This window comes from Lithobates pipiens, unplaced genomic scaffold, assembly GCF_037356315.1.
Source record: "Lithobates pipiens isolate NorthernLeopardFrog02 unplaced genomic scaffold, aLitPip1_a1.2 Scaffold_10, whole genome shotgun sequence".
NCBI classification, from domain to species: domain Eukaryota; kingdom Metazoa; phylum Chordata; class Amphibia; order Anura; family Ranidae; genus Lithobates; species Lithobates pipiens.
The window spans coordinates 58,453,444-58,473,959 of record NW_027507686.1 but is presented as its reverse complement, the minus strand read 5'-3'; the positions used below and the strand labels follow the sequence as shown (position 1 = coordinate 58,473,959).

The following is a 20,516-nucleotide window of genomic DNA, read 5'->3' as shown; positions in this document are numbered from 1 at the left end:
CGCTTGGTGTGTGATCTGCTGTGGGTGTCAATGTATTCCTAATGACACCCCAAACTTAGATCGCAAATGCAGGCCATTTGCCTGCACAGGATGGCATGGTACTGCAGTACCATGGGATCCAGTTACAGTGTGCGTTTTTAAAAGTAGTGCATGCACTACTTTTGGTGCGATTTCAGCCCATTCAGTTGAATGGACTGAAAATTTCAGGGCACTGAATCGCATGTTCCTGTGCGACTGCATTGTGAACCGGCACTTAATGTTTTTTTTTCTCAGGTGTTACTTTGCATAATAGGGTAGAGCCTGTAAATAGGGAGACCTTGTATTTGACATGCACATTTTGTTTTAAAAACAAAATGTCCATACAGGAAAATCATAAAATACATAATTATGCTGAATATACCATATGTAATCATAATAAAGTAAATCCAGATTACTGTGACTTTATGATATTTCAGGGCAAAATAATAACCACCATCCAACATCAATATAAATAACAAGGGAGCAGATTATCAGAGAATGTAATGCTTGTGTACAGTGCAGTATTTATACCTGTCTTTAGGAAACACCGGCCTATCATCCAGGTAAGTTAGCCCTCTTAGGCGGACTGTCACAATTTTTCGATAATTGGGAATCTTCTTAATGAGTTTATTTCCCATCAGGTTCAAGACGTGCTACAATGAAATATAGACACATTATAGTTCTGACACACTAGACTTATGCACAATGGAAAATTTTGTTTAGTTTCGGTTCGTTGTCATTCGTAAAATACATAATTTCGTTCTGTTATATTCGTTATGTTACGTTAATACGTTTTCGGATAATTCGTTATTATTCGTATGTGGTTGCAGACGTGTGCACACCCTCTTATAACTGGGGATGTAGCTGTGTTCAGAATTAAGCAATCGCATTCAAACTCATATGAAATAGGAGTCGGTACACACCTGCCATCATTTAGTGCCTCTGATTAACCCCAAATAAAAGTTTAGCTGTTCTAGTAGGTCTTTCTTGACATTTTCTTAGTGGCATCCTACAACAAAAGCCATGGTCCATAGAGAGCTTCCAAAGCATCAGAGGTATTTCATTGTTAAAAGGTATCAGTCAGAAGAAGGGTACAAAAGAATTTCCAAGGCACGAGATATACCATAGAACACAATGAAGACAGTCATCAAGTTAAGAAAATATGTCACAACAGTGACATTACCAAGAACTGGATGTCCCTCCAAAATTTATGAAAAGAAGAGAAGAAAAATGTTCAGGGAGGCTGCCAAGAGGATCTGTAGGAATATGTGGCAAGTACTGACTGTGTGGTACATGTGACAAAAATCTTCCGTATGTCTGGGCTATGGGGTAAAGTGGCAAGAAGGACTTATTTTCTTACAAAGAAAAACATCCAAGCCTGGCAAAATTTTGCAAAAACACATCTGAAGTCTCTCAAAAGCAAGTGGGAAAATGTGTTACAGTGAGGGAAAAAAGTATTTGATCCCCTGATGATTTTGTATGTTTGCCCACTGACAACGAAATGATCAGTCTATAATTTTAATGGTAGGTTTATTTTAACAGTGAGTGATAGAGTAACAAATAAATCCATTAAAAATCATTTCAAAAAAGGTTATAAATGGATTTACATTTTAACAAGTGGAATAAGTATTTGACCCCTTCACAAAACATGACTTTCTACTTGGTGGCAAAACTCTTGTTGGCAATCACAAAGGTCAGGCGTTTCTTGTTGTTGGCCACCAGCTTTGCAGAAATCTCAAGAGGGATTTTTTTCCCACTCCTCTTTGCAGATCCTCTCCAAGTCTTTAAGGTTTCGAGGCTGATGTTTGGTAACACAAACCTTCAGCTCCCTCCACATATTTTCTATGGGATTAAGCTCTAGAGGCTGTCTAGGCCACTCCAGGACCTTAATGTGTTTCTTCAGCCACTCCTTTGTTACCTTGGCCATGTGTTTGGGTCATTGTCCTGATAGAATACCCATCCATGACCCATTTTGCCAATGCCCTGGCTGAGGGAATGATGTTCTTACCTAAGATTTGGCAGTACATGGACAAGTCCATTGTCCCTTTGATGCAGTGAAGTTGCCCTGTCCCCTTAGCAGAAAAACCCCCTCAAAAGCATAATGTTTCCACTTCCATGTTTGATGGTGGGGATGGTGTTCTTGGGGTCATTGGTAGCATTCCTCCTCCTCCAAGCACGGTGAGTTGAGTTGATGCCAAAGAGCTTGATTTTTGGTCTCATCTGACCACAATACTTTTAGCCAGTTCTCCCTCTGAATCATTCAGATGTTCATTAGAAAATTTCAGATGGGCCTGTATTTGTGCTTTCCTGGGCAGGGGGACCTTGCAGGCACTGCAGGATTTCAGTCCTTCACTGCGTAGTGTGTTACCAATTGTTTACTTGGTGACTATGGTCCCAGCTGCCTTGAGATCATTGACAAGATTATCCTGTGTAGTTCTGGGCTGATTCCTCAACGTGCTCATGATCATTGAAACTCCACAGTGTACTGCCTCCTAACTAATCCCATCTCCCCACCACTGCCACTGATCCCATTATGCCCCAGCATTGGCACTGATCCCAGGAGTCCTAGGATCCCTAAGTGTTTTCTGTCTATTTATGGGTCTCCTCACCTTCCCAGTTCATGGTGTGCAGGCAGTGAGGAGATGATGTGCTGTAACCTTTAGCAACCAATCAGTGAGCAGTAATAATGTGCACTAACCTCTTGCAATCAATCAATGAGCGGTGAGGATATGCAGTAACCTCTAACAACCAATCAATGAGCAGTAATAATATGCAGTAAACTCTAGCAACCAATTAGTAAGCGGTAAGGATGTCCAGTAACCTCTAGCAACCAATCAGTAAGCAGTTGTGATATACAGTAATCTCTAGCAACCAAACAAGCAGAAGCCATGTGCTGTAACCTCCAGCAAATAATCAGTGAGCCATAATGTGCGCTATAACCTCTAGCAGCCAGTCAGTGAGAGGTAATGGTACACTGTAACCTCTGGCAATCTCGCAATCGCTGTCTGATCTGATTCAGTAAACTGCTATTTTTTGTATGCCTTAGAGCAGGTGGAGAACAAAATTGCATGGGGGGGTGGGGGTGCAAGAAAATGTTTGCCCAGGGTCCAATCAATATTAAAGACGACCCTGGTCCTGAGACATCTGTTTGTCTGACTTGCATCTATTCCACACTGTGGGCATTATCTCTGGTCAGTCCTATTATCCAGAGCGCCCTACACTTGTTTGTTTGGAGAAAATTAGTGAGCCAATCACACAAGAAGGAAATTACATTTCTGGGGCCATTTGGTACACCAGTGGTGTACACAATGCCACCAGATTGCCATATTGCTTTGAAAATGACAGCGCTTTAGGTTGAAAAAGGAAAGGTAATTTTTAATTACATTCAATTACAATATGACTTGTATATGCTATGCTATTTATTTTAATTTTTTTTGCTATTTTTTTCATCACGAATGTGGATATACTGTTTAATGGCAGAGAGTTATTGCAGGTCACTAATTATTAGCTTTTACTAGCAAAGTGCTGAATGCAACAACATAAAGTTTTCCTATGGTAGATTACTCCTGGAAAAAGATTTTCAGCCAGACAAAGGATAAGGCAGGATAAAGACTCATGGCCAGGTAGCAGATTTTCCCCCATCCCTTTGATTGACACTGATAATTGCAATAGGCACAGAGTAGCCACCACCTTTTTGCAATGTCTGTACCAACATGGTGCCATTAGACACCAGCAGCCTAAAAGCGCATTCTTCCTTGTGAAGGGACAAACAAGCTGCACAACTTTGACCAATTAATGTTCTGCTTGGCTCACTGCAGGAGTATCACGGTTGCAGCTGGGCCGCCAGAAGAGTCTACCAGACCCTAGAATCCTGCCTAGTAGGGATGTGGTTGCATTTGTTTGGATATGGGTCCAGCTGACATTGCAAAGAGGTAGGGATGCTCATGAGATCATTGACCCAATATGGCCACATGGTAAAATTTACTTTTCTGTACACACCAGATTCGGCATTCTCTCAAGGATATCAATTACGGCAGGATCATCTAACTTATTATGGGATAGATCTAGAACGCTGATACTAAGGCATTCTTGAAGGTGCTGTACATCATCCACGGTTTGTAATTGGTTGTGTGCAATTTGCAAAGTTGACAAAACTTGCAGAAAAGCTGAAATACAAATAAAAGGCTGTTAAATTCCTAACATATGTCAAATATTCTAATCATCAATTGTAACCAAATATGCATTCCAAGTTTTTATAGATCTGCCTTCATCTTAAACAATGCATGTATTCTTTGTGCTTAAAGTACGGTTGTCATGGTTATGCAGTAATCTTCCTCTGTTTGCTTACCTCCCCTCGTGTGTTCTGACTAAGAGGCCAGCCACTTCCACCTGGTGGTTTTTATAACCTCTCCTCTAAGCATGGCTCCACCCCAGGCCCTATCAGGGAACCCTATATTTACCTGTGCACCGCAAGCCAGCGGTGTTGATCAACCATTGTGTATCTAGCTTCCTGCTTGCCGTGTGCTCTACGTTTGACTCTGCTACTGACCTTGGCATGTTCTCTATGATTCCTGTCTGTTTGCAACCTTGACCTTTTGCATGTCTCCGACGATCCCTGTCTGCCTGTGACCCTTAACCTTTGGTGTGTACTCTGTTGTTCCTGTCTATTAGTTGCCCTGACCTCTGCCGTATCCCCTTACTATCCTTGTCGTTCCAGCCTGCTGCTTCCTTCTCCTGTGAGCGTGAGCTGTAAGACCCTAGGGGTCATGACCTGGAGCCAGACTGCAGCGAAGTCCATCCTCACCACTGGAGGCTCTGGCGAACACCCGCTGGCTCTTAGACTCCGCGTCCTGGGGAATCTATGCTCCGGCTCCCATTGGGATCTGTGTTAGTGATCCTGTAGACCTGTGTCCTGAATCTCCCTGGGTACAATCCGCAGCAGTCAGTCCTAAGGTCCACTACATAGCGGTGCACTTCTGACTCCTACGGAGTGCACCTGTCACCTGGTCTCAGGTGACCTGACAACGATAGATCTAAACCCTAACTGTATCCTAAAAAAAACGATTATGTTTTATTGTTTTATAATATACTGTTTACACCTTTTTCAGCCCAACATTGCTGATCACCTGCAGCCACTCCCTTTCTACAATCACTTGCTCGAGTACTGTCTGTATGTCATTACTCAGTACAGGTGAAACATGTCTGACAATGTAGTACAGCCATCTCTATCCTCCATTGGTAGAACATGGGACAGAATAACAATGTAGGAGCACAATTAGAAAAAGGGATAGGGCATTGTATTGTAATCCCATATCAGGAGACGCCTGTACAAGGATCTTGATTTTATATTGTCTAATAAGTGTATTTGTATAATAGGATTTTAACCACTTGCTTACTGGGCACTTAAACACCCTTCCTGCCCAGACCAATTTTCAGCTTTCGGTGCTCTCACACTTTGAATGACAATTACTCAGTCATGCATCACTGTACCCAAATGAATTTTTGGTCCTTTTTTTCCCACAAATAGAGCTTTCTTTTGGTGGTATTTGATCACCTCTGGGGTTTTTATTTTTTGCGCTATAAATGAAAAAAAGACTGAAAATTTTGAAAAAAAAAATGCATATTTCTTTGTTTCTGTGATAAAATTATGCAAATTATTAATTTTTCGTCATAAATTTTGGCCACTATTTATACTGCTACATATCTTTGGTAAAAATATCCCAAATTAGCGGATATTACTTGGTCTTTGAGAAAGTTAGAGAGTCTACAAGCTGTGGTGCGAATCGCACAAAATTGATCACATCTGATGTACTGGTGGCCGATCTCACTTCTTGCGACCCAAACAAGTCAGGAAAGTACCCCCCAAATGACCCCTTTTTGGAAAGTAGACATTCCAAGGTATTTAGTAAGAGGCATGGTGAGCTTTTTGATGTTGTAATTTTTTCCCACAATTCTTTGCAACATTAAGATTTTTTTTTTTTCCACAAAATTGTCATTGTAATAGGTTATTTCTTTCACGTGGCATGTGTATACCACAAAAGGACACCCCCAAAAAAATTCTGCTACTCCTCCTGAGTATTACGATACCACATGTGTGGGACTTTTTCACAGCCTGGCCACATAGAGAGGCCCAACATGCAGGGAGCGCCGTCACGTGTTCTAGGAGCATAAATTACACATCTAACTTGTTGACTACCTATTACACTTTTGAAGGCCCTGGAGCACCAGAACAATGACACGTGGCACTCATGACAGATGGCACTGATACGTGGCACTGATGACACGTGGCACTGATGACAGATGGCACTAATATGCGGCACTGAAGACAGATGGCACTTATTCGTGGCACTGATGACACATGGCACTAATACGTGGCACTGACAGATGGCACTAATATGTGGCACCAATGACAGATGGCACTAATACGTGGTACCGATGACGCGTGACACTGATGACAGATGGCACTGATAAGTGGCATTGATGACACGTGACACTGACAACAGATGGCACGTGACACTGACAGGTGGCACTGATGACAAATGGCACTGATACGTGGCACTGATGACAGATGGCACTATGTGGCACTGATAACAGATGGCACTGGGGACAGATAGCACTAACAGGTGGCACTGGGGGCAGGTGGTTCTGGGGAGGATGGCACTGGGGTGAGGGTGGCACTTTTTTTCTTTTTTTTTTTTACTTACGGCCGCTGCAGCCGTTGATCTCTCCCTTCTCACACGCTGTCTGTGTGAGGAGGGAGAGTGGTGCTGAGAGATGATCTCATGTTTACATATGAGATCATCTCACATTGGACACGCCGATTGCGCTGTAAACGGCCGCTGTGATTGGCCGTTTACAGCAATCTGTGACTGGCTGTGTCCGAGGGACACGGCCAGCACAGAACTTCCCCGATGCGCCCTCGCGGGAGCGCGCATTGCGGAAGTAAACAGGAGGCCATTCAAGAACAGCCTCCCGGCAGTTAGCGTCCGCTCTGCAGCCGTATTTCGGCTATAGGGCGGGCGCGAAGCGGTTAAGAATCGGGTGACAAATGGTCATCCAAAGATGGTCAGAAAACCATTATAACTGCTGTTATGGCAGCAGTAGCACCTCTTTTATGCCATGTACACACGACCGGACTTTCCGGCAGAAAAGGTCAGACGGGAACATTTCCTCGGATATTACGATCGTGTGTGGGCTTCATCTGACTTTTTTTTTCAAAAATTCTGACGGACCTAGAAATAGAACATGTTTTAAATCTTTCCGACGGAATCAATTTCTATCTGGAAAACCATTCGTCTGTATGCTATTCCGACAGACCAAAAACGACGCAAGGGCAGCTATTGGCTACTGGCTATTGAACTTCCTTTTTCTAGTCTCGTCGTATGTCATCGCGTTCTAAACGAATGTACTTTGGTGTGATCGTGTGTAGGTAAGTCCGTTTCAACTCCGTGAGAAAGACCACCAGAGTTTATTCTGACGGAAAAAACAGTTGTGTGTACTCGGCATTAGACCTGATTCACACTTATGCAGGTTGCAGTTTGCATATTGCAGGTGCATTTTACGTTTTTCAATACATTCTTTTCATCCATTGAAGTCTATGGAACCAAAAACAAGTCCCTGGCTCTTTCCATAAAATGCACAAATGTGAACTATATCCATAGGAAACCATGTTAAATGGACTGTAGTGTGTTTCTGCAAAACTGAAAACGTGCTAAAAAAATGCATAGGTGTGAACCAGGCCTTAGGCCACATGACAGCCTACATTATCCAGACTGCTTGTCAATGGTCTGGTTTTTAAAGTGGTTGTAAAGTCTTTTTGCTGCTGCTGTCCTCAGAGCCCCCCTTTGACTTACCTGTTCCAGCAACGGGAATGAGCCTAGAGGCTTCAACCCCCGTCTCTCTCATTAGACAGACTGATAGCAGCAGAGCCATTGGACGCAGCAGTGGGACTCAGGAGTACATCCACACGGGTGCCCCCAGAGAAATCGGCTCTCCGTGGGGGCACCCTATGGAGGGGAGGAACTAAGAGCACCAGATGGGGGACCCCAGAAGAGGAGGATCAGGGCTGCTCTGTGCACAATCCTTGCACGGAGCAGGCAAGTATAGGCAAAAAATATATGCTTTAAACTTCCTCATAGTAACCAAAATTATGTGTGTGAAGCGCTGCTAATACAGTATATAGTTACATAGTAGGTGAGGCTGAAAAAAGACAAGAAGTCCCTCAAGTTCACCCTATGTGTGTGATTATATGTCAGTATTACATTGTATATCCTTGTATGTTGTGGTCGTTCAGGTGCTAACCCAAAGCTTTTTTAAAACTATCAATGCCCCCCACTGAAACCACCTCCTGTGAAAGGGAATTCTACATCCTTGCCGCTCTTACAGAAAATAAACCCTCTACGCCAGGGGTCTCAAACTGGCGGCCCTCCAGCTGCTGCGAAACTACAAATCCCATCATGCCTCTGCCTGTGGGAGTCATGCTGGTAACTGTCAGCCTTGCAATGCCTCATGGGACTTGTAGTTTTGCAACAGCTGGAGGGCCACCAGTTTGAGACCCCTGCTCTACGCAGTTTAAGGTTAAACCTAATTTCTTCTAATTGACCACTTCTCTCAATAAACTCCCTTCCGCAAAAAGTTTTATCAATATTGTGGGGTCACCAGTATGGTATTTGTAAATTGAAATCTTATCCCCTCTCAAGTGTCTCTTCTCCAGAGAGAATGTGCTCAGTGCTCGCAACCTTTCTTCATAACTAATATCCTCCAGACCCTTTATTGGCTTTGTTACCATTCTTTGTACTTGCTCCATTTCCAGTACATCATTCCTGAGGCCGGACCAGAGTCTTGTAGAGTGAGAGAATTATTGTTTTATCTCTGGAGTTAATCACCTTTTTAATGCATATCCAATATTCTGTTTTCTTTGTTAGCAGCAACTTGGCATTGCATGTCATTGCTGAGCCTTTCATCTACTAGGACCCCCAGGTCCTTTTCCATCCTAGATTACCCCAGAGGTTCACCCCCTAGTGAGTAGATTGCATTCATATTTTTGCCACCCAAATGCATTATTTTACATTAAACCTCATTTGTCATGTAGTTGCCCACCCCATTAATGTGTTCACTGTTCAGATCTTTTTATAAGGTTTCCATATCCTGGGCAGACGTTATTGCCCTGCTTAGCTTAGTATTGTCCGCAAATACAGAGATTGAACTGTTTATCCCATCCTCCTGGTCATTTGTGAAAAAACTGAACAGGATTGGTCCCAGCACAGAACCCCCTTCCCATCTGTGACCATTCTGAGTATTCCCCATTTATAACCACCCTCTGAACTCGCCCTTGTAGCCAGTTTTCAATCCATGTACTCACTCTATGGTCCATGCCAACTGACTTTACTTTGTACAGTAAACATTTATGGGGAAATGTGTCAAATGCTTTTGCAAAATCCAGATACACCACGTCTACGGCCTTCCTTTATCTAGATGGCAGCTCACCTCATAGAAGGTTAAAGCGGGAGTCCGCCGGGAGCTACAAATACTGCAGCTGCTGACTTTTAAATAATGACACTTACCCACCCAGCGCACCCGCGATGTCGGCACCCGAAGCCGATCTCTCGATCGTCTCTCGGGTGCTGTCGCCGCCATCTTGGGTATGGGAATCAGGAAGTGGAGCCTTTTGGCTTCATTTCCCGGTTCCCTACTGCGCATGCGCGAGTCGCGCTGCGCAATAAGGATGGTCCCCGCTGTCTCTGGGATCCGTGTGTTTCCCAGCAGGCAGCGGGGGACCTTCAGAAAGGGGCGTAGATTCTGCGGAAAGGGGCATACCTTCTGCAGAATCTACGCCGGAAGTGGGTGCAGATACCTGTACTGTACAGGTACCTGCACCCCCCTCCCCCCTGAAAGGTGCCAATTGTGGCGCCGAAGGGGGGGGAGGGTTCCAATGAGCGGAAGGTCCACTTTAGGGTGGACCTCCGCTTTAATAGATTGGTTTGGCAAGAATGATTCTTCATGAATCCATGCCGATCACTACTAATGATACCGTTTTAATTACTAAAATCTTGTTTATAGTCCCTTATTATCCCCTCCAAGAGCTTACATACTATTGATGTTAGGCTAACTGGTCTGTAATTCCCATGGATGTATTTTGTCTCTTTATTAAATATTGGTGCTACATTGGCTTTTCTCCAATCAGCTGGTACCATTCCAGTCAGTAAACTGTCAGTAAAAATTAGGAATGATGGTCTGGCAATTACTTGACTGAGTTCCCCAAGTACCATCGGGTGCAAGCCATCTGGTCCGCTGATTTATTAATGTTAAGTTTCCCAAGTCTATTTCAAATTCTGTCCTCTGTTAGCCACGAGGGTGCTTCCTGTGTTGTATCATGAGGACAAACACTGAAGTTTTGGTTCCTGAAGCCCCCCCCCCCCCCCCCCGATTCCCTCGTGAAGACCGAGGAGAAGAATAAATTCAATACCTTCGCTATCTCCCCATTCTTTGTAACCAGATGTTCTTCCTAATTCTTTATGGGGCCCAATATGGTCTGTCCTCTCTTTTTTACGGTTTATATACTTAAAGAATTTCTTGGGATTTTTTTTTGTTCTCCTCCGCTATGTGTCTTTCATGTTCTATCTTAGCCACCCTAATTGCACCCTTACATATCTTCTTGTATTCTTTGTAAAGTCTGAATGCTGATGATGATCCCCCAGCCTTGTATTTTTTGAAGGCCTTCTCCTTTGCATTTTTACATTGGAGTTAAACCATCCATGACTTTTGTTTGCTCTTTTAAATTTATTTCCCAGTGGGATGCACTGGCTAATGCCCTTACTTAATTTTCTCTTAAAGGCTTCCCGAACAGCGAACACTGATTTACGTTGGCAGAATGGCAGTGATGGGCAAAAGGGCTTACAGGTACCTCCCAATTTAAGAAGTGGCGTTCTAGGAGCACATGCCCACCACGCTCTCCGTGAACGCAGGTTTCGAGGTCCACCGGGTGCCAGCGATCGGGTCACGGAGAGGTAGAATGGGGAGATGCTTTTGTAAACAAAGCATTTCCCTATTCTGCCTAGTGACAGGACAGAGATCACTGCTCTGTCATCAAGAGCAGTGATTGCTGTCATGTGTGTTGTAGCCCCTCCCCCTCACCGTTAGAATCACTCCCTTGGACACATATAACCCCTTCACTGCCAGTGTCATTTACACAGTAATCAATCCATTTTCATATCACTGATCGCTGTATAAATGACAATGGTCCCATAATAGTGTCAAAAGTGTCCAATCTGTCCCGATAAAAAAAAAAAAAAAAAAAAAAAATCACAGATCGCCACCATTACTAATAATAAAAAAAAAAAAATAATTAATAATAAAAATGCCATAAAGCTATCCCCTATTTTGTAAACGCTATAAATTTTGCGCAAACCAAAAATATGTAGAAGAATATATATATCGGCCTAAACTGAGGGAAAAAACATGTTTTTTTTATATATTTTTTTTTATACATTTTTGGGGGATATTTATTATAGCAAAAAGTAAAAAATATTGTGTTTTTTTTTTTCAAAATTCTTGCTCTTTATTGTTTAAAGTACAAAAAATAAAAACCGCAGAGACGATCAAATACCACCAAAAGAAAGTTCTATTTGTGGGGAAAAAAAGGGACGTCAATTTTGTTTGGGTACAGCGTCACACGACCGCGCAAATGTCCGTTAAATCGACGCATTGGCGAATCTGGTCAGGAAGGGGGTAAATACTTCCGGGGCTAAAATGGTTAAAGCAAACCCATCTCTCCTCCGTGTTCTTTGTTTCTAAGATTTTATCCCAATTTCTATCTTCTAATGCTTTTGGTTTCTTTGGGGAAGTTAAAGCATATATTTTATGTTGTTGAATTTTTATAGTAGCCTCTGTTTGTGCATTGGATTGTCAATTGTAATATATGAACGCTAGGGGAAAGTGAATCTTTGCAAGTTATTGTGATTTTTTTGATTTCATATTTTAAGTATAGCCAGGTTTGTTAATTTTTATGGGAAAAAAAAGCAATTCTTTACAACCCCTTTAAAGATACCTCCCTCCCTGTAGCCCCCAGCACTAGAGTGGGGTGTCATCGTCATGGCACTAGTGTCAGTGGATCCTGTTGATTTATAGTAGTGTTATTTACCTATTATTTAATTTAATATTGGAGCATTCACAATAGCCAAGTAGGGGTAATAACTTTGAGACACAAAAGCATTTTTTTATTTAGTTCAGATGATGTGGGAACACACTATAGTGTAAGCAGCAACAACTTAAAAAAAAGTCATGGCGTTACTAGCAGTTGTGCGCAGAAAATAAATCCACTTATTGTTATTAGCAGCAGTCAGCATGCAAATGCGTCCCACCGCATAACACTCACCCCTCAATCCTGATTTCTATTCACAGATCTGCAACTGTAAAGAAGTAATACTACTAAAGCTGTATCAAAGTATTGTTTTTAAAACCACTTAATCTCCAGGACATGCAGTCCTCAAATGGCGGCTACATCACCAGAATGTTGTAAAGCGCTGAGCAAACTGTTGGCGCTATATAAAACCTGTATAATAATAATAATAATAATAATAATAATAATAATAATGTGATTTTCCTCTCACCAGCACAGCTTGTAGAAAAGAGAATATTTCTGCAAGTCATGAGACAGAAACTTTGAAGACATTTTCAGGCTATAAAATGCTAAAACTTCCTAAACATTTTACTTGATCCTGGAACCTGCAGGAGTGTAATGCCCTGTACACACGGTCGGAAATTCAGACGGAAAAGGTCCGATCAGATTTTATTGTTGGAAAATCCGATCATGTGTGGGCTCTAGCAGACTTTTTTTGTTTGAAAATCCGAAGGAAAAAATTTGAGAGCAGGATCTCAAATTTTCCGTCAAAAAAATCCGATCAGACTTTTTCCGATCGTTTGTAGAGAATTCGGACAAAGTGCCACACATGCTCAGATCAAATTACGAGACCAAAGCTATTGGCAACTAGCCACAATGTAGTCCCGTCGTAATGAATGGACGTCATTACGTTCCGAATGTTCGGATTTTCCGTCAACTTTGACTGTGTGTATGCAACACCAGTTTAGGAAAAAATCTGACGGATTTTTCGTGTACACTACCAGGGCTGGTGCAAGGATTTTTGACACCCTAGGCGAAACCTCATTTTGCCACCCCCCCTCAGAGCCTCACCAGCACCCATTAAATTCCATCTCACCAGCTCCCATCAAATTCCATCTCACCAGCTCCCATCAAATTCCATCTCACCAGCTCCCATCAAATACAGCCTCGCCAGCGACCATCAAATACAGCCTCGCCAGCGACCATCAAATGCAGCCTCGCCAGCGACCATCAAATGCAGCCTCGCCAGCGACCATCAAATACAGCCTCGCCAGCGACCATCAAATACAGCCAGTGACCATCAAATACAGCCTTGTCAGTGCCCAAATAAATCCTCGCCAGCGCCCATCAAATGCAGCCTTGCCAGTGCCCATCAATGCCGCTTCACCAGCGCCCATCAAATGCAGCCTCACCAGCACCCATCAAATTCAGCCTCGCCAACGCCCATCAAATTCAGCCTTGCCAACGCCCATCAAATTCAGCCTCGCCAACGCAGCCTCGCCAACGCCCATCAAATGCAGCCTCGCCAGCGACCATCAAATGCAGCCTCGCCAGCGACCATCAAATGCAGCCTCGCCAGCGACCATCAAATGCAGCCTCGCCAGCGACCATCAAATGCAGCCTCGCCAGCGACCATCAAATGCAGCCTCGCAAGCGACCATCAAATACAGCCTCACCAGCGCCCATCAAATACAGCCTCACCAGCGCCCATTAAATACAGCCTCACCAGCGCCCATTAAATACAGCCTCCCCAGTACCCAAATACAGCCAGTGCCCATCAAATGCAGCCTCGCGAACGACCATCAAATGCAGCCTCGCCAGCACCCATTAAATACACCCTCACCAGTGCCCATCAAGTACAGCCAGTGCCCATCAAATACAGCCTTGCCAGTGACCACAAATTAAAGCCTCGCCAGTGACCATCAAATAAAGCCTCGCAGCTGTGGGTTCGACTGGAACGTGAATCTGTACCATTTCCACTTGAGGGTCTGCCCTGGAGTGGTCCGAGCTGGTCAGGAGCAGCACGGGCGCACCCTCTCATTGAGCCAACGCTACAAGAGTTGGACAGATATTTTAAGCTGACGGGCGTACCCAGTTTCCCTTCGCCCATGACTCCTATTATTGGACACCCACGATTTGAACCAGGCATGACGGAAAAATCATTCCGCCTCGATCTTGGCCAGGACTTGGTGCGGGCCTCTTCTTTTCTTGGCCCTGGGACGTGGACAGCGGTCTCCACTATGTACGAGGTGTTAGCAACCACGGCCCTGGGACAGTGGAAACTTGCCCAACTCTCCCACTTCTTGAAATCCCTGCCGAACAGTGGCGAGTTCCGCAGACCCCTAACATCGTTTGAGGAGATGTGCTCAGGAGAGGGACCGACCCGAGGGTCTCTTTCCCTGTCATATCGCATCCTACTGGATCAACTCTCCCGGGGGAATCTGGTGTTCTTGGAAAAATGGGAGCGGGACCTTCGTATCCGGCTCTCGCCAGACCAGAGGAGTCGCGCGCTTCTATTTGCGCACAAGTCATCCCTATGTAGTAAATACCAGGAAATAGCTTATAAGATTTTGACCCGATGGTACAGGACCCCCACTGTCCTGGCAGCTATGTTTCCCGGTCACAGCCCTTTGTGCTGGAGATGCGGTGAACAGACTGGCACGTTACTACATATCTTTTGGGAATGCTCACAACTGGCCCATTTCTGGAGACAGGTTCTCGCTATCATTTTTGACCTCACAGCTGTCGATCTTCAGAACAACCCGGCGGCGATTTTCCTCAATCTGACCCCACTCTCGAGCAAGAGGTACCACAAGTCTCTCTTAAAACATCTTCTGAGTGCAGCCAGGGCATGCATACCTAGCGTGTGGAAGCAGCAGGCCGCTCCAATGGTGTCTCACTGGTTTGCGAGAGTTTGCGACATCTACCGTATGGAAAAGCTCACTTCGGCGCTGGGTGACAGGGAGGAGGAACACACTGCTCGATGGTTGCCCTGGAGCCTGTTCAGGTTTTCCGACGCTTACAGATCCTATCTGTAGGCTCTGGCACGTATACAGGGGGAGGGCCCTGCCGTGGGAATCCATCGGTGTCCTCCTTTCTATCCCTTCTCGTATTCCACTCTGATTCACTTTCCCCCATCTGCTCCGTAGCACTCTTAACCCCCCATAACTTTCACTCTTTCTACCCCCATCCCCTTCTCCTCACTTCTTGCTCCCCCCTTTTTCCCTATCACCTAACTCCCACATATAATTAAAATACAAGGTGATTGCACAAACCTCTCCTTTTTGTTTCCTCGGTTTCCCAGCCAGGGGTTGGTGACCTTCGGGAGGGTCCCGGCTGAGCTTTTTGCCAGATAAAATGAAAGGGACAGATGTCAGAGGCCCCTCGGCCTGGGCCTGGAGGGGCATCGCCCCGGGGTTTGCCCTGATTTCTGAGTGGACACTGGGGTGCCAGATCATTTGACTAAGATAACGTGATGGTTTAGCCACGGCTGGGGCCACTGCTGTCGCAAACTGATAGGTTTCCCCTGATCCCCCACAAAGTGTTGGTTGACTATGTACGTTTGTTAAACTGGAAAACTGAGTGCTCTATGTCTTTTACAGTTTATCTCTGTATTACCTGCAATCCGTAAATAAAGAATTAAAAAAAATAAATAAATAAAGCCTCGCCAGTGACCATTAAATAAAGCCTCGCCAGTGACCATCAAATATAATCTCGCCAGCACCCATTAATGCCGTTTCACCAGCGCCCATCAAATACAGCCTCACCAGCGACCATCCAATGCTACTTCACCAGCGCCCATCAAATACAGCCTCGCCAGCGACCATCCAATGCCGCCTCGCCAGCGACCATCAAATGCAGCCTCGCCAGCGACCATCAAATGCAGCCTCGCCAGCGACCATCAAATGCAGCCTCGCCAGCGCTGCTTGACATGGCTCTGTGGAGGACAGACAGTGCGAGAGTAAAATAGCCAGTGGCAGTGCACCCTAGGCAGTTGCCTAATTGGCCTAGTGGTAGCGCCTGTACACTACAGTTCCTAAACTTGAATTTAGGAGCTTTTGGTGTTTTTTTTGCCAAAGCTCCTAAACTCAACTCCATAAAAGCCAAGATGTCAATGTACACACAGGCTTTTAGTAGCGTTTAGGAGCTGCTGCGGTTAGGAGAGCGTCAACCTGCCTCTCCGAAACAATTTTGCCATGTTTTGCGGCCGGTGGTCAAAATGTTCCTATCCCGAATGCGATTCTTCCGGAAAGAAACGTTTTATATGCCGGCTGCAAAACATGGTAGAATCGTGGTACAATTTTTTCCACATTTTCCTGCGGCCAGCAGTCAAAGTAGGCTATTTGTACCTGAAGCCTTAAGCCTCATGTACACTATAGCTGCTAAACTGAAGTTCAGGAGCAGTTGGGCGTTTTTTTCAGTAGCCCCTGAACTCTCCTTTATGGTTATCTTGTATGTACATGTACACTCAGACATTTATAGTAGTTTAGAGGCAGTTGAGGTTACAGACATTTTTTTTGAAAGGGGAAAACATTGCTGATACTTTTTGAACATATAAAAATGTTTAAAAAAAACTAACAAAAAATAAATAAATAAATAAATAAATAAAAAACTTTCACCACATGCTGTTGCCTGCATCAATGGGCGAGTCCAGTAGCAATGAACTCTGGTCCTCTCGTGCAATTTTCTACTTCTTTAGAGCATCAGCAACAGAAACATCTGGAGCATTTCCTAACACATGCTAGGATACATAAAACACAAACAGGACATCTACCTACAAGCACACTTCTCTCTCTCTGCTGCTGCTCTCTTCTCTCACAGAATGGCTGAAATAGGTAATAATTTACTTGGTTTTCATGCATTGTGGGCACCTGGGAGGTTCTCCCAAGGTTATCTTTAACCACTTCCCGCCCAGCCTATAGTAGAATGATGGCCGGGAAGTGGTTCTGTTATCCTGACTGTGCATATATGATGTCCAGCAGGATAACATGCCAGCGCACTTTACAATCCCTTTAAGTTGGAAATTTTCTCTACTTTCCTGTTGCAATTCCAGGACCAGAAGTGAAGGACAATCTCCCTAGTGGAACACTATTGACAAAAAAAAAAAAAAAGTGACAAGGGTTTTAACCCTTCCCAAATCTATCCAAAAAAAAAATGTTTTTACATACACTTTAAGACAGGGGTGCCCAACCAGTGGGCCGCAGAGCCCTCTGATGTAGCCCGCGACCTCCTTTTGTGGGATGGCAGATTGGCAAGCCCAGATCATGGGTTGCAGACCCGCCATCCCCGAGCATCTGTGTTGTTAATGAAGCCGGCAAAGCAAGCAGCTGTGGAGCAGAGCTGTATAAGCTGATGCTTCCTGTATAGCGCCGTCTCTTGCCACAGGCAGAGTGATACCAAATGCACTCTGCCTGGGACAGCAACAGCAGGCAATACCTGAATGTAAGACTGTTATTAAAGGTCAGTTTATTACTAAAATTGCATTGTATATATGGGCATATCTGCGCAGTGGTTACCAGGCTGCTTTCAAATTGATCCACAGGTGCAGTGCGCCTTCAGGTTACCTGCACTGAGCCATAGACTTCTGTTATTACCTGCTTGTTTGGTGAGCTTTCAGAAAGTGCACCACACCTGCAGGATAATATAATAGAAGTCTATGGCAAAGTGTAGCTAACCCGCAGGAAAGACAGAGGTGCACCGCGCTGCATTAGTGTGAAAGGCCCCTTTCACACAATCGGTCCAACTCAAGCGAACCCTCCATTCACCTCTATGAAACGGAAAATGTAAACAGATTTGTGTCCTTTTACACCTGCCTACCACCAATCTGATTCGCAAAAAAGAAAAAGAAAAAAGAAAACCAAAAAAACAGAGGGGATCAATCCCCTTCCGTTAGGGTGGATCAGATCGGAGGACCCATAGAGTAGAGTGGGCTGTGTCTGTGTCCACTCTGCATGGACCTGTTATCCACCTGCTCTGCTCATTGTGGCCCGCGACCGGTTACCAAGTCGCTTAAGTGGCCCTCGCTCTTCAAAAGGTTGGGCACCCCTGCTTTAAGAGGTCCTTTTTGTGTAAAAATAAATACATAAATAATTAAATCACTGAGCCCCAGACATGGAGGTAAAACAATCTAATTTCTCACTTTTTATTGGTACATGCACTGTTTGAAGCTACTTACACAGATTTTCTATTGCCCTGATGCAGTTGTTTGAAAGATTAAGTGAGTCAAGTTTCTGCAAGTGTTCAAGATTCTCAATTTTACTGATAAGGTTCTGGTGCAAGAAGAGGCAACGCAACTCTGTCTGAGCATCCAGATTCTCTATCTTCTGCAGACCATTAGATTCCAGCCAAAGACATTTCAAGCCTGTATACTCCTCAAGATTTTCAACACGCATAAATCCTTAAAACCAACAAAAGAAAAAAAAGAAACATTTCTTCAATACAAATGCAATAGAAAATGACAAATGCTCAGTAAATAAAACAACATACAGTATACATTTACTCCAGGATACCTGGATACCTGCATGCTAATAGACTTAATAGAGAAATGGCAAGTATTATGGCCAGAGGTGAAGTTTTAATTTGTAAAAAAGCTGGCCTACTAATTTTAAAAAATATATTAGAACCGGGTCCTAAAAGAAACTTAATATGTTAGAGCTTTTTAATAAATGGGTGATGTTTGTAGTTTCTGGCAGGCAATGATGTTGAGACATCGGAATCATCTATTTGGATGGGAACAGGGGCATTGGCAGCTCAGATGGAGTAGGAATTTTTACAACTAAGTGGTAGGTTAACTGTTTAGATGTTGGTTATATGTCTGAGACCTTTATCCCCTCCCACCCCCAAAAAAATATTTTATTCCAGTTCCAGTCATCTAATTCCTCCATCAGCATGCAGATGCTCTGTGTATATTCACAATCCTATAATAATGGCAGTGAGTGGTGGGGTGCTGCAAAGGGAAATTATTTCACTTTTATTTAAGCAATATAGCGCCTTTTAACATTTCAGTAAAGCATTTTATAAAATTGACTAGACTGAAGTTTTCCCAATTATCTATCTCAAAGCAACTAAATGGGCTGCAGTCCAAAAGTTTAGACATGAAAAAACTGTTTTATAACCATAACTACTATTAAAATGGTAAGGTGTAATCAATAAATAAAGAAATTCCAAAATAAATAATCATAAAGTGCAATTTTCTAGTGCATGTGTAATTCCAAATATCAAAAAAAAAAGTTAATTGAAAAATATGTATATGCAGGCCATTCATGGGAAATATAAAGTTCCATCACAGAACATCCAAAGTGCATTATCCTCTAAAAAAAGGTCATACGTGCAAGAAAAGGAAAAAAAAAAAATGGACTCCACCACAATATAGTAGCAGTTACCAGGCGTCTCTTACCGGAACAGCTGGAACATAGATTATAATGGCCAGACATGCATGTGGTAAATCTCCAAGGTTAGCTTCCACTGGGGAGACCCAGTAAATGGTAGTGTGGTACTGAAGGGTAAAGAAATACACCTCCATCATAGGCGTATTACACCTTTATTGTGAAAACGCTTATGCTGCGTACACACAATCGGACAATTCGACCGCGTGTGGGCTCCGGCGGACTTGCTCTTCCCAAAAGTCCGGCGGACTTTGAAAGAAGTCTTGACTCAAAATTGTCCGCCAGACTCGGCTTTCTGACGGACAATCCACTCATCTGTGTGCTAGTCCCCCGGACTTTTCAAATGAACGGACTTGCCCACACACGGAGTAAAGTCCGTTCATTTTGAACGTGACTTGAGGTACGGCAGGACTCGCGAAGTCAATGTCGCCGCCTCCATTGGCGAGATTGACACCTTGCTAGTCCTGTCGCCTGGCATGGATTTTAAGGGGAACCCCTACGCCGAAAGAAAATGGCGTGGGGCCCCCCCAAAGTCCATACCAGACCCTTATCTGAGCACGCAGCCTGGCTGGTCAGGAAAGAGGGTGGGGCGAGTGAGTGCCCCCCCAAACCGCACCAGGCTATGTGCCCTCAAGATGGGGGGGTGTCCATGTTGATGAGGACAAGGGCCTCTTCCCGACAACCCTGGCTGTTGGTTGTTGGGGTCTGTGGGTGGGGGGCTTATCGGAATCCGGGAGCCCCCTTTAATAAGGGGGCCCCCAGATCCCAGCCCCCACCCTATGTGAATGAGTATGGGGTACATCGTACCCCTACCCATTCACCCGAGGGAAAAAGTGTAAAAAAAAAAAAAAACACTGCACAGGTTTTTAAAGTAGTTTATTAGACAGCTCCGGGGGTCTTCTCGCAGGGCTCCTCCGATATCTTCTACTCTTTTACCGCTCTTTTACTAGCGGAGGAGCCCAGCTTTCTCCTTCGTCATCCTGGGGTCTTCTTCC

General features: G+C 44.2%; 1 protein-coding gene across 3 annotated transcripts in view; it reads right to left on the bottom strand.

Moving 5' to 3' along the window:
• The window catches only part of DNAAF1 (dynein axonemal assembly factor 1), a 52,798-nt gene that overhangs the window by 19,908 nt on the left and 12,374 nt on the right, over positions 1-20,516 (bottom strand). For all 3 annotated transcript variants that reach the window (XM_077455542.1, XM_077455548.1, XM_077455556.1), the window contains 3 exons: positions 18,312-18,533; positions 4,018-4,184; positions 550-671 (listed from right to left, as the gene is read on the bottom strand). In XM_077455542.1, coding sequence (XP_077311668.1) covers positions 550-671; positions 4,018-4,184; positions 18,312-18,533 — 511 coding nt within the window. The remainder of the gene's footprint in view (positions 1-549; positions 672-4,017; positions 4,185-18,311; positions 18,534-20,516) is intronic.